Genomic DNA, 18,268 nt, shown 5'->3' with positions numbered 1-18,268 from the left:
CTCTGTGTTGACAGCTTGGAACCTGGAGTCTACTTCAGATTCTGTGTCTCCTTTTCTCCCTGTCTCTCATCCTCTCTCTTTGTCTCTCTCAAATATAAATAAACGTTAAAAAAATTTACAAAAAAAGCAAGAGAGAAATGACCTCAGAGGGAAGTACACAAAGAATAAACAGAGAAACAGAAAAACTTAAACATGTTCAAAATTAAATACTGTCTGTTTATGACAGTAATATTTACTTCTTATGGAGCTTAATATATACATGGAATTAACACATCAAGACAAAATCTGACTGGGTAAGAGATGGGGTGAGTGGACAATATGGTGGTGAAGTGTTTTAAGGTCTTGCCTGGCTTGGAAGTGATAAACATACAAATTTATAGCAAGTTCTGAGAAATCAAAGATGAGTCCTATAATATTTATGGTAATTAGTAATAAAGACTGCACAGAACACAAGTTAATGAAAGGATAAATCAAATGATTAAATGGGGAAAATATTTAATATCAAAAAAAAAAGAAGGCAGAAAAAAATTACAAAAGACAAATAGAAAACAAAGGGAATGTGGCACTTTGAACTCAAATATCAGTTGTAATATTAAATATAAATTAAACATCCAATTTAAAGACAAAGATTGTTTAACTGGTTAAATTCAATTCAACTACATACTGCTCACAAAAGGTACTCCTTATATATAAGGACACCAAGAGGAATGGAAAATACTGTATCATGCAACACTAACAAAACGGAAGCTAGTGAAGCTACAAAAGTAAACCTTAAGGATGGAATTATTGCTAGCAAAAGTATGGAAAGAAGATTAATACAGCTCCAATCTTAAGTTTGTATGCCCCTAACAAAATAGTCTCAATATATATTCACAAAGACATACATACTCACTGATGTATTTAAAACACTGCAGCCAACAAGTACAGAATCCACATTCTTCCGGAGTGTGCAAATGCTACTGACCATATGCTAAATGAAAACAAGGCTCAAAAACCTGAGTCTCAAAGAATTGAAAACATGAATGACCATGGTAAAATTAAGTGAGAAAAAAACAGAAACAAAAAGATGAGAAAAACATTCAATAGTTGGGAAATGAAGCACTTAACTTCTAGGTAACTCATAAGTCACAAAAGAAATTACAAGGGACGTTGAAAATATTTTTAAGTTTTTTTTTTTTTGGTTTATTTATTTTGAGAGAGAGAGTGCAAGTAGGGGGCGAGGGGGAGCAGGAGACAGGGAGAGAGAGAATCCCAAGCAGGCTCCACACTGTCAGCGCAGAGCCCAACGTGGGGCTCGTACTCACGAACCATGAGATCATGACCTGAGCCAAAATCAAGAGTCAGATGCTTACCCACCTGAGCCACTCAGGTGCTCCAGAGATATTTTTCAATAAATAATAATGAAAAATGCAACATAATCAATCTTATATAACTAAAATCATGTATGGGGGCAAATATGTACCCTTAAAAAATATGTGTGAAAAAAAGAAAGACTAAAATATTGATAATTTAGGAACCTATTCAAGAAGATAAAAAAAGTCATCTAAAATCTAAAATGATTAAAAGTTAAAAAAAAGACACATAAAAGTGGAATTCAATGCAATATTCAATGCAATATTTAATCTAATAGAGAAAATCAGCCAAGTCAAAAATCAACTATTTGAAAAGACTAACAAAATTATAAAAACCTATTAAAGCTGTTGAGGACAAAAAAGTTTGCAAAACAATGTTGGAATGAAAAAAAAGAGCATCACTACAAATCATTTATACATTGAAAAGGTAATAACAGCATATCATTCACAACTTTGTGCCAATACATTTGAAAATACAGGGAAAATGGATGAATTCACTAAAAAGCTCAACTCAACAGAGAAAATAAGAAAAACTCTGAAGAGGCTTACATTTCTTATAGCTATTGATCTGTACCTAAAATCCTATCCACAGAGAAAACTTCTAGGGTTAAATGGCTTCACTGCTGAGTAGAAATTAGAACACTGGTTATCTTTAGGGGAAGAGAGGAGAGAAAGATTTAGAGAAAGCACGAGGGTAGTTTCTAAGATGCTGGTCATCTTGATCTAGGCGGTACTTAGGTAGGTTCACTTTGTGAAAATTCACCAAGCTTTTCACTTATGATTTATCTTTTTTTTTTTTGTATACATGCTTCACTTTGATAAACCCCTTAGGTAAAGATACATGGAAAATAAATATTTTTAAAAGACATTGTTGGGCTCTTGAGTGGCTCAGTCGGTTGGGCGTCTGACTTCGGCTCAGGTCATGATCTCACAGTTTGTGAGTTCAAGCCCCGCGTTGACAGATGGGAGCCTGGCGCCTGCTTCGGATTCTGTGTCTCCCTCTCTCTCTGCCCCTCCCCTGCTCGCTCTCTCTCTCTCTCTCTCTCTCTCAAAAATAAATAAACATTAAAAAAAAAGAAAATTAAAAAAATAAATAAAAGACATTGTCAGACTAGATAAAATGTCAAAACTCATCTCTATGCCGTTTATAAGAAACCATGTATAAAATGGAAGGTGGCAGCTAGATGGAAATTAATGAAAAGATTTTTGAAAATCTCATAAATGATAACAAAATGAAGCTGATATAAGTAAAATGATACCAGGCAAGAAAAGTTTTGAAGAGCATACTAGTAATGAATAGGATTACTTCCTAATGATTAAAAATTTAAGTAGCCTAGGGGCGCCTGGGTGGTGCAGTCGGTTAAGCGTCCGACTTCAGCCAGGTCACGATCTCGCGGTCTGTGAGTTCGAGCCCCGCGTCGGGCTCTGGGCTGATGGCTCAGAGCCTGGAGCCTGTTTCCGATTCTGTGTCTCCCTCTCTCTCTGCCCCTTCCCCGTTCATGCTCTGTCTCTCTCTGTCCCAAAAATAAATAAACGTTGAAAAAAATTTTTTCAAAAAAAAAAAAAATTTAAGTAGCCGAGAGGATATAATCACAGCAAAATAGTAGAGATGGTGTTATAAAAGAGTTTCAATGTAAAAGTGACGCTTTTTAGACTTTCTCTATATAAATATTAATTTTCATAAGTTACCGTCTATTAAGTACAACAGTTTTCTTAAGTTATATGCCAAGTGAAACTTGTAAATATTACTTAAATATCTCAGTAATTAACCTGTTTTTGAACTTAACCTAGCTTTGGCTTTGCTTTTTTACAGCATTGCCATTGTTCTCTGTTCAGCATTACTTTCAGTAGAAGGCCAAGAACTAATTTTTACTGAGTATCAAGTAATGTGCAGTAGTGTGCAAGGCTATTTGCCTACATCACTTTATCCTTATAACGATCGTCTTCAGAAAGAAGTGGTACTATTATCTCCATTCTCTATGTGACCAAATCGAGGGGTGTAAAAATGGGACAATTTACCAAAGACAAATGAACTGATAAGTGACAGGTCAGGAACTGGAGCTCGGGCACAAGGTTATTTACTCCTTTCTTTTTAGCCTCATTCTCATCCTTTTTGCCATTATTTTAGAGACTCGGGGTCATAATGAGAACATGTATTATCTACGAACTAAAACACACGTTATCGTATAACTTAAATACGTAGTCAGCCTCTAAAGAAATAGATGTGCATGTAATCTATAGATATAATCATAGACATAATATATGTAACATATAGGATATGTTATAAAACTTAGACTCCAAGAATAAAATGGGAGAAGACACAATATACACCAGCATGATGAAATGCAGTTGTGTTTTATGTGTGGAAGTCGTCAGACAGCTGTGAAAACTGCCCACGTTCGGTCTATTTTAGGCAGTTCTGTTCAGACTTTCCATAACAGAATTAGTACGATTTTAAAATTTTAACAGATCCTTTCCCACAGATTTTTAACAGATCTCTTCCTTATGTATTATTCTGTTTTTAAATAAACAATTCTCTAATTTATTCTCTGGTTTCAAGAATCATTTTCCAGGACAGTCATCTTGAGACCACCTGAAATACGATCTGTATCTCCAAACACTCCCATTATCATGATGCTGCAATAATTTATCAGCATTTTATATCAAAATACATACATCCTGTGTCTATACTCTCATTTACGTAGCATCATGGTAGGCTTTCCTCCCCTTTTACATCTCCTTTTCCTTTTTCACTAAGAAATAATAAAATATAAACTCAAAAAATTACAGCCTTGGGGTGCCTGGGTGGCTCAGTCAGTTAAGTGACCAACTTAGGCTTGGGTCGTGGTCTCACAGTCGTGAGTTTGAGCCCCGCGTTGGGCTCTCTGCTGTCAGTGTGGAGCCCGCTTCTGATCCTCTCCCTCTCTCTGCCCCTCCCCTGCTCACGCTCTCTCTGTCTCTTAAAAATAAACATTTAAAAAAATATATATGTATATATTTGAAAAATTACAGTCTTACTTACTTCTCTGTGACAAAAGAAGAGTTAAATGAATTAACACCTGCTTTTCCTAAAAGCTACAAACATGGTAAAGTCATATAGGGTGACAAATATGACTGAGGTTTAGAATATGTTTGGAAAGAGGATTAGTGAATAAATTTACTTTGTGTTATTCAGCCTGAGACTTAAAGAAAAAGTCACAAATTTTAAAACATACAGCATATTTTATTATAACATCACAATGAGATTACTTCATCTTTTGTTTAATTCTCAACTTTAGTAAGATGCTTACCTCTACGATTAATGTTTTGCACTGTTCATTCATTTAATCATTTATTCATTCAGCATAAATTTATTGAGTGCTTCATATGCTGGTCACTAGTCTAAGTGCTTAGAATGTGGTGATTAAAAAAAAACACACACACACAGAGTCACCTGCGTGGCTCACTATGTTAAGTATCTGATTTTGACTTGGGTCATGATCTTGCAGTCTGTGAATTTAAGCCCTGTGTCGGGCTTTGTGCTGATAGTTCGGAGCCTGGAGCCTGCTTTGGATTCTCTGTGTCTCCCTTCCCCTCCCCTACTTCCTCTCTCTCTCTCTCTCTCTCTCTCTCACTCTCACTCTCACTCTCACTCTCACTCTCTCACACACACAAATAAAATAAACATTAAAAAAAAAGAAAAATATCTCAACTCCCATGAAAATTGCATTTCGAACAATGAGGTAGAAGCGACATACAACATAAATAGTAAAATATGCATAGTAAGTGAGGTTGCAATATATTTTATGGAGAAAATATATTGGGAAGTGGGTTAGGAAGTGGAGAGGAGTTTGTAATTTTAAATAGGATTATCAGAGATGTTCTCTCTAAGAAAGTGGCATTTGAATAAAAACCCAGACAGGGACGCCTGGGTGGCACAGTCGGTTAAGCGTCCGACTTCAGCCAGGTCATGATCTCGCGGTCCGTGAGTTCGAGCCCCGCGTCGGGCTCTGGGCTGATGGCTCAGAGCCTGGAGCCTGTTTCCGATTCTGTGTCTCCCTCTCTCTCTGCCCCTCCCCCGTTCATGCTCTGTCTCTCTCTGTCCCAAAAATAAATAAATGTTGGAAAAAAAAATAAATGAATAAAAACCCAGAGGAAGTGAGGAAACAGCTTAAATGTAAATTGGGGGAAATGATTCCAGACAGAGAAGAGTAAGTGCAAAGGACCTGAGGCAGGACTTTTAAGACCGGAAGAGGACACCAGAAGGGCAAATGAACAGGGAGATGAGTCCAGAAATGAAATGGGGTGGGGTGGAAAAAAGATCCTGTAAATCCTCCTGGGTCATTGTGCTTTTCCCACTGGGTGAGATGGAAGGCCATTAGGGAACTTTAGTGGAAGGAGTGATATAATCTGATTTTGTATTAATAGGATCCATGTGACTGCAATGTTGAATGTAGACCTGAGGGGAGACAATTAGAACTAATGTTCCACACAATGTAGACACTAAAGCTGGTTGTCACCTTCATTAATGATTAAGAGGTCAGCATAAATTCACTTAGAGGAAGAATATATTTTCTAATTAACCAGAGATTCGACTTATGACATTCAATCAATGATCTTAAAAGAACAACAATAACAACAACAACAAAAACTAATGCAAGAACAGTGATTGTAATCATATTCTGCTATACTAAACAAGATGTATCCATGTAGGACATCTTGAATGTGTAGATCATAATTTCCTCTATTGATGATTTTGTATTCATCAATTTAGTAGTGGCCCAAATACTACCAGGAAAAAAATTCAATGATTTGAAGAGCAGCCATGGGCTATTCTTTCATCAAATCTCCTGAGTTCTTGCTAAATGCCGAGCTCCACAATGGAATAAATGGAAACCTCTGTCTTCAAGGACTCAAAATAGAGTGGGACTATTGGGAAATAAACATCTGATCACCACACCATGGGCTAATAATGCCTTTGTAGAGATGTGTCTCCAGGAGAAAACCCTTACATCGAATAGACTGTATTGAACAGAAGCATATTCAGCAACACTATTTAAATCTTGTATGGCATGGGGCGCCTGGGTGGCTCAGTCGGTTAAGCATCCACTTCAGCTCAGGTCACGATCTCATGGTCCGTGAGATCAAGCCCCGTGTCGGGCTCTGGGCTGATGGCTCAGAGCCTGGAGCCTGCTTCCGATTCTGTGTCTCCCTCTCACTCTGCCCCTCCCCCGTTCATGTTCTGTCTCTCTCTGTCTCAAAAATAAATAAACGTTTAAAAAATAAATAAATAAATAAATAAATAAATAAATAAATAAATCTTGTATGGCTTTTTAATATATTACATGTGTATGTCTCTTTTGCTTAGATAATGAGATATTAATTAAATGTATATCATTTATACTCCATCCAACCTCTTGAATGCTTATAAATTCTCTCTCTCTCTCTCTCTCTCTCTCTCTCTCTTTCATTCTTTAATAGGTGGAGCTAATGTTCTCTAAGCTATAGGGCAATGGATTTGTTTAACAGGAATGAGTAAGAGGAGTGTGAGAAAAGAATATGCAATGAAAGGATAAAAATCGTCCTTTGAGATTGAAAATTTGACCATCCTTATTATGTTTAAACAAGAAAATATTGAATATAGGAAAAATTGAACATACTGAAATATTTTAATGTATTTCACACTTTATTATTACAAAAATGTTCAACCATTTCACTAACAGTTTAAGGATATAGGAAAAATGTTTCCATGCTACTCACATAGATTTTAAAACCATAGTATTTGCACAGTAATGCTAATTCAACCTCCTTCCAAACCTCATTTAACACTGTTAACCTAACTCACTAAATATGTCTCTGTAAGGTCAATGAATAAAATATTTAGGTCAAGATCTCGGTAGCTTCAAGACTATCTTTCTTTACAAATGCATTTTTAGTTTTGGGGGATAGACCAGGAAGAGAACTGAATTGTTTATCAAGATGAAGGAGATTCCTTCACATGCGTATAACTAATTTCATGGCATACCTGGATTATGCAGGAATGAAAATGACCTCACTTTATATTAACAAAGTCTATCAAAAAGCTGCCTGCCCGCCTATGTTTTATCTCACTTGCCTCCAGTTGGCTTTCTTCCTAAATAAATCAAAGAGAGAGAAAATGGCCAGATTTTTTTTTTAAGTCAAAAAATGAGATCAGATATAACCCATATTATAGTAAAAATCTGGTTGGAAAGGAGTTAAAAGGGACTATTTTGGATATCCTATTAACTTTTAAGTCCCCATTATTGTCTTTTAAATTGCTGTATATTTTTCTTTGCCATCATACTGGATTTTTATATACACATTGTGCAGTTAAGTTTCTCTTCAAGTTTATGCTGATACCAGGACCTTATAATACCCAAAATTGCTATTTTGCTATTATCATCACTTCAAATTTCTTACCATGATATTGTAATATTTATTATGCTAATCTAGAAATTGGGGCACAGCATGATGAAGTAATTTGCTCAAGATATGCTGTGAGTAAATAACAGAATTGGGAAAAGTTAATAATTCCTCAGTAATAAAAATCTGAAAACAATCTATTAATAAAATAAGGAGCCACTCTCTTCTCAGTAAATTGGTTTGTTTTTCATACTTACCTAGAATGTTAAAGTGTAAAAAGGAATTTTCTGGTGTAATCTATAAAGATTTAATCAAGGAAATTCAATGGTGGCTGTTTATATTTAAAATAGTAATTTTATTAAAAGTATTTCACGGAGGAGCCAAGTATATATCAACGACAGCAAGTAAAACTGGCACTGGCTGAAATTCATACATCTCAAAATGAAAAGGAGAGCTAAGGAATGGTCAAAGCTCTTGCTGAATCAATGACAAACAAACACTTAGTGATATTTACCTATTCATTATAAAACTGCTGTCCTTGGTTCCCAGTAGGATAATAGCTCATATTATGCTGAATAACCTATTAATCCTTCATGATGTAGGTTTAAAAAAAGACAGAAGTCAGGGCGCCTGGGTGGCGCAGTCAGTTAAGCGTCCGACTTCAGCCTGGTCATGATCTCGCAGTCCGTGAGTTCGAGCCCCGCGTCAGGCTCTGGGCTGATGGCTCGGAGCCCGGAGCCTGTTTCCGATTCTGTGTCTCCCTCTCTCTCTGCCCCTCCCCCGTTCATGTTCTGTCTCTCTCTGTCCCAAAAATAAATAAAAAACGTTGAAAAAAAATTTTTTAAAAGACAGAAGTTATGCTATGTTAGAGGCATACTAAAATGTACTAGAAAATGAGAGATCTAGTCTCTTGTTTTACAATAAGACAGATGGTTGTATTCTCCCATAGAAGCCAGGAGATCATAGTGTGGTACTTCTAGAATCCAAGCAATAAACGAAGCTCTTAAAATTAAATACCAAAATTTCTCATGAGCAACCTAAGCTAGCCTTCAGATCCCAGTTTAGGAAATACTGGTCTGGATTCAGACTACCTAGCTTGAAATCCTAACCCTGTCCATAATTAGCTTTGTAAAGAAGGCCAAGTCACTTGACTTTTCGAAGTCTCAGTGTTTTTTTTTTTTACATAAGGATAATAATTCCAGCTGCCCTTTTAAGATTTTTGTGAGAAGTAAATAAATACTAAGGATGTCCACATTGTCTCTGTTGCCAATGCATTGAAACATGCCTGCCTGCAGCTCTGTTCCTTAGCTAAACAAGTTCCAGGAATGTGTTACAAGTTACAGGAATTTGTTACTCCAAGGTTAAGACCAAAGGAGAGGGCTAAAGCCCCTTCTTGCCTGAGGAATTCCATCATAAAAACAGATTACAAAACCTACTTAACTTTTTATGTCACTAAAACACTAGCTAAGTTAAAACCTTGAGTCAAATAGAAATAAAGATTTATTTCATTTTACAAATTGCACTGCCCTTCTCTTGAACATACAGTAGGTTGATTTGCAGGAAGTAGGAGGGGGTTAAAATAAGTAAGGACATGGGTGGGTGCCATCCTGTAATATAGGGGCCCATGTACGGCTTCCACTAGGCGTACTCCAGACTTTGGAGTTAGGTAGACCTGTCTTATAAATAGAATTTTATAACTTGTTATGAAGACTCAATTATAAAAGGTGTCTTGGAGTATTCACTCAATTTTAAGGCTATTAAACTAAACAGGAAAACAATTCCACATAAGTCTTAAGATATCATGCAGGAATAGATGAGTGGCGATACAAAGCAAACCTAAGAAAAAAGAAATGTCTTCATTGAGAAATGGGCTTTCAGGTGGACTCTGACCTGTTGAATTAATAATGATAGGAATGTTGGATAGAAATGATTTAATAAAAACTTGTAATGGTACCATCCAGTTTTAAACTGGAAGGGAAAAATGCTGTTATGCTTATTAAATATATACTATTATGGTTGAGAGCAAAGAGTAATATAATGATTTATGTAAATTATATTAAGAGTAGACTGCCTGGGTGGCTCAGATGGTTAAGCGTCCCACTTCAGCTCAGGTCATGATCTCATGGTCCATGAGTTTGAGCCCTGAATGAGGCTCTGTGCTGAAAGCTTAGAGCCTGGAGCCTGCTTTGAATTGTGTGTCTCCCTCTCTCCCTGCCCCTCTCCTGCTCGCATTCTGTCCCTTTGCCTCTCAAAAATAAATAACATTAAAAAAAAAAAAGAGTTGACTCTGAAGTTCCCCCATGTGCAAATTGAAGAATAAGCAGAGAGTAAACTAGAGAAATTAGCCTTCACTATTTATTAACTCCCTATCCCCGACAATGACTCGAGGTAACAGCAAAATCACTTCTGACTGGGAAGGCCAACTTTCAAACACCACATAAAGAGAGAGAACCACGGTGGCTGATAAAGAACTAAGCTGTCTTTATCAGAAGAGGGATGAAGTCCACTTTGAAGGTGGGATCCTCAGGGGATTCACGCACCAGAGATCATTGACCTAAAGCATGATTGATCAGTGCGATAGTTTGCCCTGCCATTCCTTGATAGTGCTTGGAGACTTACTGGGAAATACCATTAACTCAAGGCTGACATTCAGCTGTTAGTATGGGTGGATATAAATCCATGCCACCTGGTGATTTAGTTGCAGCCCTGAGCCCTTGCTGTCACCCAGGTGCTTAGGTCCTGAATTGTCCCAGATGGGTAAAAAGAAGATCTCCTGTGAGACCCACCAGTCAGCAATTTGGAGTTCCCCAATGTGTATACCCTGGCCAAAAATGGGCCCAAGCTCTGAATAGAGGAGGTTGTACTCCTGTTGATGATACACAGCATCCATATGTGAAATGGCTGGTATCTATCTGGTCCTCTGAGAATGTGACCAATCCCCATTGGCTGGTGCTTCCCTCCACCATGACTACCTGTGTTAATATGACCTCTACAGTGTATATATAGTATCTGTCACTAACTATCTTGGTCATTCTGCCTTCAATAACCCCAAAATGCTTTGCTTCTCTGTCCCTACTGGGCCCAGGAGGAATGGCTGAGAGCCTTTCCCTCACAGATTACAGGGAATCAGAAAGAGGTTGAGTTACAGAAGCAACCTATGTAAAATGCCCCCAGTCTCAGGCTTCAGTCAATTAAATTAGTTTTTATATTTGGAATAACAGCAAAATATGGAAACACTTTACCAGATCCCATCCTATCTGCAAGCCTAAATAATTTGGGGTGATGGTGGTCCTTGAGTAATAACTTCAGCCTGACCTGAATATTGTGAATGAAAAGAAGAAAGAAATTAAGTGTAGAAGGCACCCAGGCCTCTGCCACACAAACTTCAACAACTTGAACGTCAATTTTGTACAACTACAAGGCTTGTTACCTCATTTAGTGGCCCAAGTTTAATTTAAGAATCAACTGTCACAGCTTGTTCAACTCTCAGTAATGAGAGGCAATTTACTCAAGAGCCCTGTTATCCAAGAACCTTTCAGTGAACACACCATGATCAGAACGGGAGAGCTGTAGTATTTTAAAAGTTAAAAAATGGCACTATTATATTTTCTTTATGTAAAACGTGCTTGATCTATATTTTCATCATTAACTCTCATTAGTCAAAACAGTCAGCTGCTAATTCAGTTCTAAACTCTTCATGTGAATTCATTTTCATTGTGCTTTAGAAATAAATGCAAAATTCACCCAAGAACTACTAACTAAACAAATAGTAAATCAAAAATACAATTTTAAAAGTAGAAATTGGTAAATAAAAAAAAAGAGGGACTATACCTGCTGTAAATCCAGTGTAATCGTCACATAATGGTATTCAATTCCATTCTTAATACTGGGACTCTGCCACCAAGTGTTCTTTCCATCAATAGCATTTGTAATCGGGTGTCTCTCTATTGAATCAGCAGCAGGTGAAAGGACAAAAAAAGAACATATAATGAATTGATCGCTGTTTCTTTAAAGAAAAAAAGTAAAACTAAGTTGAAGCCATCATCATGTGAATATCAAACAGCAAAATAATACAAAGAGAGCAATTCATATCTTCAAGAGAATTTATTTTATGCCAGCTTTTCCAGACCACTCTATACGGCATATGAAATGCTTAAATACTTAGGCTATAGGAGAAGCTGTTCAACACTCTGGCCATCAATTAAAATAGGCAACTTTGAAGATTACCACAGAAATTAAGTGTGAAGAAATAATATTGAAATCTGATGAACACGTCAGTCCTTCCAAGATGCAAAAATTAATGTTTGAGGCAGCTCTTGTATGCCATCCACACTGCGGGAAAAAACCCATAAAATTCTGAATTGTGGTTGAAGGGTACTTGAAGATTTGCCCTTTTGACATGTTCATTATTACCAAGATTTGGGCAGCCCAATATGTTACCTGGGATTTTTTTTTTAAGTTTATTTTTGAGAGAGACAGAGACAGTGTGAGTGAGGGAGGAGCAAAGAGAGGGAGAGAGAGAATCCCAAGTAGGCTTTGCACCATCAACACAGAGCCCAATGCAGTGCTTAAACCCATGAACCAGGAGATCATCACCTGAGCTGAAACTGAGAGTCAGATGCTTAATTGACTGCACCACCCTGGTGCCAGTTACCTGGGCTTAATACAAAATGCTGTCAGATCCATCCTATGAGGCTTTTCATGGTCAGTCCTTAACTTGCCAACTTTCAACCAGTATTTACAAATATAATGAGGGGCAGGGTGCCTGGGTGGCTCAGTCAGTTGAGTGTCAGACTTTGGATCAGGTCTTGATCTCATGGTTTGGTTTGTGGAGTTTGAGCACTTGCTGCTGTCAGTGCAGAGCCTGCTTTGGATCCTCTGTCTGCCTTTCTCTCTGCCCCTCCCCTGCTCGTGCTCTCTCTCAAAAATAAATAAAGTTAAAAAATAAAAATAAAAAATAAAAATATAATTAAAGATACTCCAAACCTCTCATTTAGCATTGTCCATCCCATCATCACTAACTGAGTGGAGGAGTCTGCACAATAATGGCAAGCAGGGAGACAACAGCACACAAAACTCTCTCCTACCAACAAAACATGGATCTTCCCTCTCCTTTACTACCTATAGGTGAGAACAGAACCTACTGTTCTGTACTGGAGGGGCTCCTGGGTAGCTCAGCTGGTTAAGCATCCGACCCTTGATTTCAGTTCAGACCATGATCTCTCAGTGGGTGAGTTCAAGCCCTGCATCGGGTTCTGTGCTGACTGCTCAGATCTTGTGTGGGATTCTCTCTCTCTCTCTCTCTCTCTCTCTCTCTCTTTCTCTCTCTCTCTCTCCTTCTCTCCCTCTCTCTCTGCCCTTCCCCCACTCCTGCTCTTTCTCTTTATCAAAATGAATAAATAAAATTTTAAAATAATTTAAAAATAAATAAAAGGAAGACTGGAGATAGACGATGGGAGGGGTGGACATTCACTCCAGCCCTCCCCACACCTACTGTTCTTTCTTACCATTCCTTTTCTCCTTACACCCCTCAAACCTCACATTTCTTCTCCAATTTAGCTCCATGCATCTCACAACAGCAGCCATTACCCCTGAGGTGCCAAAGCCCACATTCTGTTTTGGTTCTTAGCCATTGGAAATCTGTTCTCATTTCCAAGTAACACAAGTTCTGTTCTGTTCTCAGCAGGCCCAGCTCATTCACAGGTGAGAATGGCAGGAGTGGAGGTGGATGGAGAGGTTCCTATTTCTTCTTTTCTTTTTTTTTAATGTTTATTTTTGAGAGAGAGAGACAGAGCACAAATGGGGGAGGGGCAGAGAGAGAGGGAGACACAGAATCCGAAGCAGGCTCCAGGCTCTGAGCTGTCAGCACAGAGCCCGATGCGGGGCTCGAACTCACAAACCTCGAGATCATGACTTGAGCCGAAGTTGGACGCTTAACCAATTAACCCACCCAGGTGCCCCAAGAGGTTCCTATTTCTATTCCAAGGGCTGCACTAAGGGTATTTAACTTCCTAAATTCTCACTTGAAAGTCAGCCTATTTGCCCATGTAAATAAACTGGAGGCTAGATTCCCTGCTACTCTTCTATACATCACAGATAACATATGCTTTGGAGCGTCAGTCTTGAGAACTTCTGAACACTACTTCTCCGGGGAGATGTTTCAAATAAATAGCCTAAGAGTAACCTTTTAGATTAGAACACAATCTTTTTTGGTAAATAGAAGGAATACTTCAAATAATGAACAGACCTCATCACTACAAGGAGCAATCATGGACCTCCGTTTGCCTACAAGGTGTAGCATGTAGCCATGTACTCTAATGATAATGGTGATGAGATCTGGAATATGAAGGGGGGAGTATGAGGGATAAATAGTCCACCTGTATGCCACCTGGCTCCACCATTTGGTATTCAACAATGGCAACTCACTTAAACCGTGTGCGCAATTCTTGAACTAGGGTTAACAAAACTCCACTCACAGCAGTGGTTCCCAGATTAAGTTTCAGAAAAAAGTAAAGTAAAAAAAAAATGTGTATGAGAGGTTTGTGGAACTGATATAGGAGTTCTAGCTCTTTATTTATGTAAAACATAGGAACCTCCAGTAAACTTTTACTGTCATTTAATGTACCATCACTGTTATTTCATAAACTAATGAACATTTGAACCAGGCAAAGTTTTAAAGAACCATAATTTCAAAATGAAGAACCGTTCTTTAAAATGCACTCATTTGGGGGGCACCTGGGTGGCTCAGTCGGTTAAGCGTCCGACTTCAGCCAGGTCACAATCTCGCGGTCCGTGAGTTCGAGCCCGCGTCAGGCTCTGGGCTGATGGCTCAGAGCCTGGAGCCTGCTTCCGATTCTGTGTCTCCCTCTTTCTCTGCCCCTCCCCCGTTCATGCTCTGTCTCTCTCTGTCTCAAAAATAAACGTTAAAAAAAAATTAATAAAAAAAAATAAAATGCACTCATTTTGTTTTCACAAAAAATTAGGAATTTCTCAGTTTCTCTTTTTTGGGCCAGTAAACATATCTTGGATGAGAACTCTAATCTTACAGGGTTACCAGAGGAACATTACAGCTATTAATAGTCTAACCATTATTATGCATATATATAAAATAAATTATACATCTGTTCAAAATGTATACTGTTCTGAATCTTAATTACAGGCAGATTGCATTTCGTAAAAAATGTGAAAGTCACAAAACAAAGCAAAATGAAGTCCTCGATGCAATAGGAATTTGATAATAACGTCAAGTCATCTTCAAAAGAAAAATTTTATTCAAAACTGAATATTCATTAAGTTTGCCATCTTTAGATTGTGAATATTTTTAGATTAATTTTGTTAAAGTAGCCTGCCATAACTTGTTTAATTAAAAACATAAAGGTTTATGTCCTTGACTTACTTATGGGAACATGAGAGCATAGGACAGAACAAAAATGTTCTATTTTTACTGATAAATGATTTAATTCAACTAAACAACTGGATGGACTTTGTTTTGTCTCAAGTCTTATCACATTAGCAGTCCACTGAGATGAGGCATCCTACCTCATTAATGAAAAGTAAAACTGCTGAACGTATTTAATAATTAGCACTAGTGAACTTGTTCTGTTGAAGCTATAGCAAAGGTGTCAGGTCTTTATAATGACAGCAAATACCATAAGCATAACTAAATATCAAACAAATGCCCTTGTGGTGTCAATGCGTGCTGAAATTGACACGTCAGGAATCAGCCATAAATGAAATATTACTGGCATTGCTTCAGAAGGAAAATAAATATCACAACAAACATTCCCCAAACATCCTCTGGAATCTTCTTTACAGATTGTGGGTTTAATATGTGATAGAAAAACACACCCACAACCATATTTCCAAATCAAATTTGTGGCTCAGGTAATTCTGGGAGAAGCTGTCTAATTGGAAATTTTTATATCTGCCACCTCAGGTCAAATTGATATGAGAATTAGTCACGAAAATGAGGACTGGGAGATGAATCAACAATTAACCATAATCCCCATTATGAAAGTTTAATCATAATTAATTTGCAAATACTGATTAATTGTTGGCATACTTCCCTTATTTAGAATGAGATAGAAACTTATAACATCCTCAACAGGGATAGCTACACAAGTAAATCCAAGGGCTAACTGCATCAGAATACTGGCCAGGGAATCGCTGATGAAGTAAATCTTTCAAACTGCTAATTTATAATTGGAAAGCACAATCTAGTAACCGGAAGTTCAAGCTTCCTTTTCTTTGTATGGTGATTACGCACAGACCTGCCTGATGTGTTCTAGCAGTTCAATGCATTTGTAAAATTTTATCATCTGCTGCTCCAACTCTTCCTAAAATGTATTCATGTAGTTTATTGCTAGATTTTTATTCTTATGGGGTATGTTCTTTCCCTATCTCTAGTTCCAAAACAAGACTTTGAAATGTAATGAAGGTGGTAGCTTAAAATTAATCACACAAAGTAAATCCAGATTATGATAGGTTAAAAAACACTTCAGGCAGGGGCAGCTGGGTGGCCCAGTTGGTTGAGCTTCTGAACCAACTTTAGCTCAGGTCATGATCTCAAGTCATGGTGAGTTTGAGCCCCGCATCAGGCTCTGTGCTGACAGCTCAGAGCCTGGAACCTGCTTCACATTCTGGGTCTCCCCCTCTCTCTCTGCCCTCCCCTGCTCACACTCTGTCTCTCTGTCTGTCTGTCTCTCTCTCTCTCTCTCTCTCTCTCTCTCAAAAATAAATATTAAAAAAAGTTTTTAAAAAAAACACTTCAGGTAAATAAAAATGAGGAAATATAAGACATACTTCCTGTGTATCTTGCTTTACTAAAACAATCTGTCACTTCTGTCCCAATATAAACCTATGGGACAGGCTTGCTTAAATATGGACGTCTTCCATGGAGACATAAGAGACTCTGACTATATAACTCTGAAGGGGGAAATGACAGGATCGCTCCTGGACTCAGTTTAGCAAATGCACCTCATTCATTTTTCCAACCAAGAGTCTCCACTTGGAGCACCTGGGTCGCTTAGTCAGTTACGTGTTCCACTCTTGATTTCAGCTCAGGTCATGATCTTGTGAGCTCGTGGGTTCAAGTCCTGCATTGGGCTCCATGCTGACAGTGCAGAGGCTGCTTGGGATTCTCTCCCTCTGCTTCTCCCCACTTATGGACTCTCTTTCTCGCTCAAGAATTAAATATTCATATATATAATTGATAATAATTATATGATTATGTATTTAGTATTTATAATAAATTATTTAATAATAAGTTTATTATTTATAATACATAAATATTTATACTATTTTACATAATAAAATTATATATATATTTAATTAAAAAAATTTTTTTTCAACGTTTATTTATTTTTGGGACAGAGAGAGACAGAGCATGAACGGGGGAGGGGCAGAGAGAGAGGGAGACACAGAATCGGAAACAGGCTCCAGGCTCCGAGCCATCAGCCCAGAGCCTGACGCGGGGCTCGAACTCACGGACCGGGAGATCGTGACCTGGCTGAAGTCAGATGCTCAACTGACTGCGCCACCCAGGCACCCCATATATTTAATTTTAAAAAAGAGTCTCCCCTCAATTATTTTCCACCCCAAGCTTTCCATCTTCCTTCCTTCCTTCCTCTGTGACTGTACACATTTCTTTGTTTTTCTCCTTTCCTGGAATACCTTTCCTTCTCATCTCAGGCAATTCAGCTTTTTAATTCTCAGCTGAATCTGACCGCCTCTTGGAACTTCCTCTCGATACTTCAGTTCCCACTAATGTTTTCCTTCTCAGAAATTCTACGTCACTTTTTATTTATTTATTTTTTATTTAAAAAAAAATTTTTTTAATGTTCATTTATTTCTGAGAGAGAGAGAGAGACAGAGACAGAGACAGAGACAGAGACAGACAGAGCATGAGCAGGGGAGGAGCAGAGAGAAGGAAGACACAGAATCTGACGCAGGCCCCAGGCTCTGAGCTGTCAGCACAGACCCCGACGTGGGGCTCAAACCCATGCACTGTGAGATCATGACCTGAGCCGAAGCCGGACATTCAACTGACTGAGCCACCCAGGTACTCCTGCATCACTTTTTATTTTTTAAGTTTATTTATTTTTTGAGGGAGAAAAAGAGAGCATAGGGTGGGGGGAGCGAGAAAGGGAGAGAGAGAGAGAGAGAGAGAGAGAGAGAGAGAGAGAGAGAGAGAATCCCAAGCAGGCTCTGCACTGTCAGCTCAGAGCTGGATGCAGGGTTCAGTCTCACCAACTGTGAGATCATGACCTGAGCTGAAATCAAGAGTCAGATGCTTAATGGACTGAGCCACCCAGGCGCCACTCTACATCATTTATAATATGTACCAGATAATAAGCCCTGAGTTTACTGTTTGGAATATTTGCTTAATTGCTTTCTATGTTCAAGCCTTATTTATCCTAACCTTGTACTTGTAGTCAGGAACTACACATATATGTATTTATATTTATATACATACATATGTAAACACATATATGCATGTATACACACACACACACACACACACACACACACAACTTTATATACTTTACCTAACT

The 18,268-nt window shown here is 38.0% G+C and overlaps 1 protein-coding gene across 3 annotated transcripts in view; it reads right to left on the bottom strand.

Annotated features, from left to right (window-relative positions):
• Positions 1 to 18,268, bottom strand: part of LAMA2 (laminin subunit alpha 2) — a 614,868-nt gene that overhangs the window by 447,462 nt on the left and 149,138 nt on the right. For all 3 annotated transcript variants that reach the window (XM_047859508.1, XM_047859510.1, XM_047859509.1), the window contains exon 3: positions 11,547 to 11,659. In XM_047859508.1, coding sequence (XP_047715464.1) covers positions 11,547 to 11,659 — 113 coding nt within the window. The remainder of the gene's footprint in view (positions 1 to 11,546; positions 11,660 to 18,268) is intronic.

This window comes from Prionailurus viverrinus, chromosome B2 (genome assembly GCF_022837055.1).
Source record: "Prionailurus viverrinus isolate Anna chromosome B2, UM_Priviv_1.0, whole genome shotgun sequence".
In the NCBI taxonomy this organism is placed as follows: domain Eukaryota; kingdom Metazoa; phylum Chordata; class Mammalia; order Carnivora; family Felidae; genus Prionailurus; species Prionailurus viverrinus.
The sequence above is the reverse complement of the archived record's forward strand: the minus strand, read 5'-3'. Positions and strand labels throughout refer to the sequence as shown.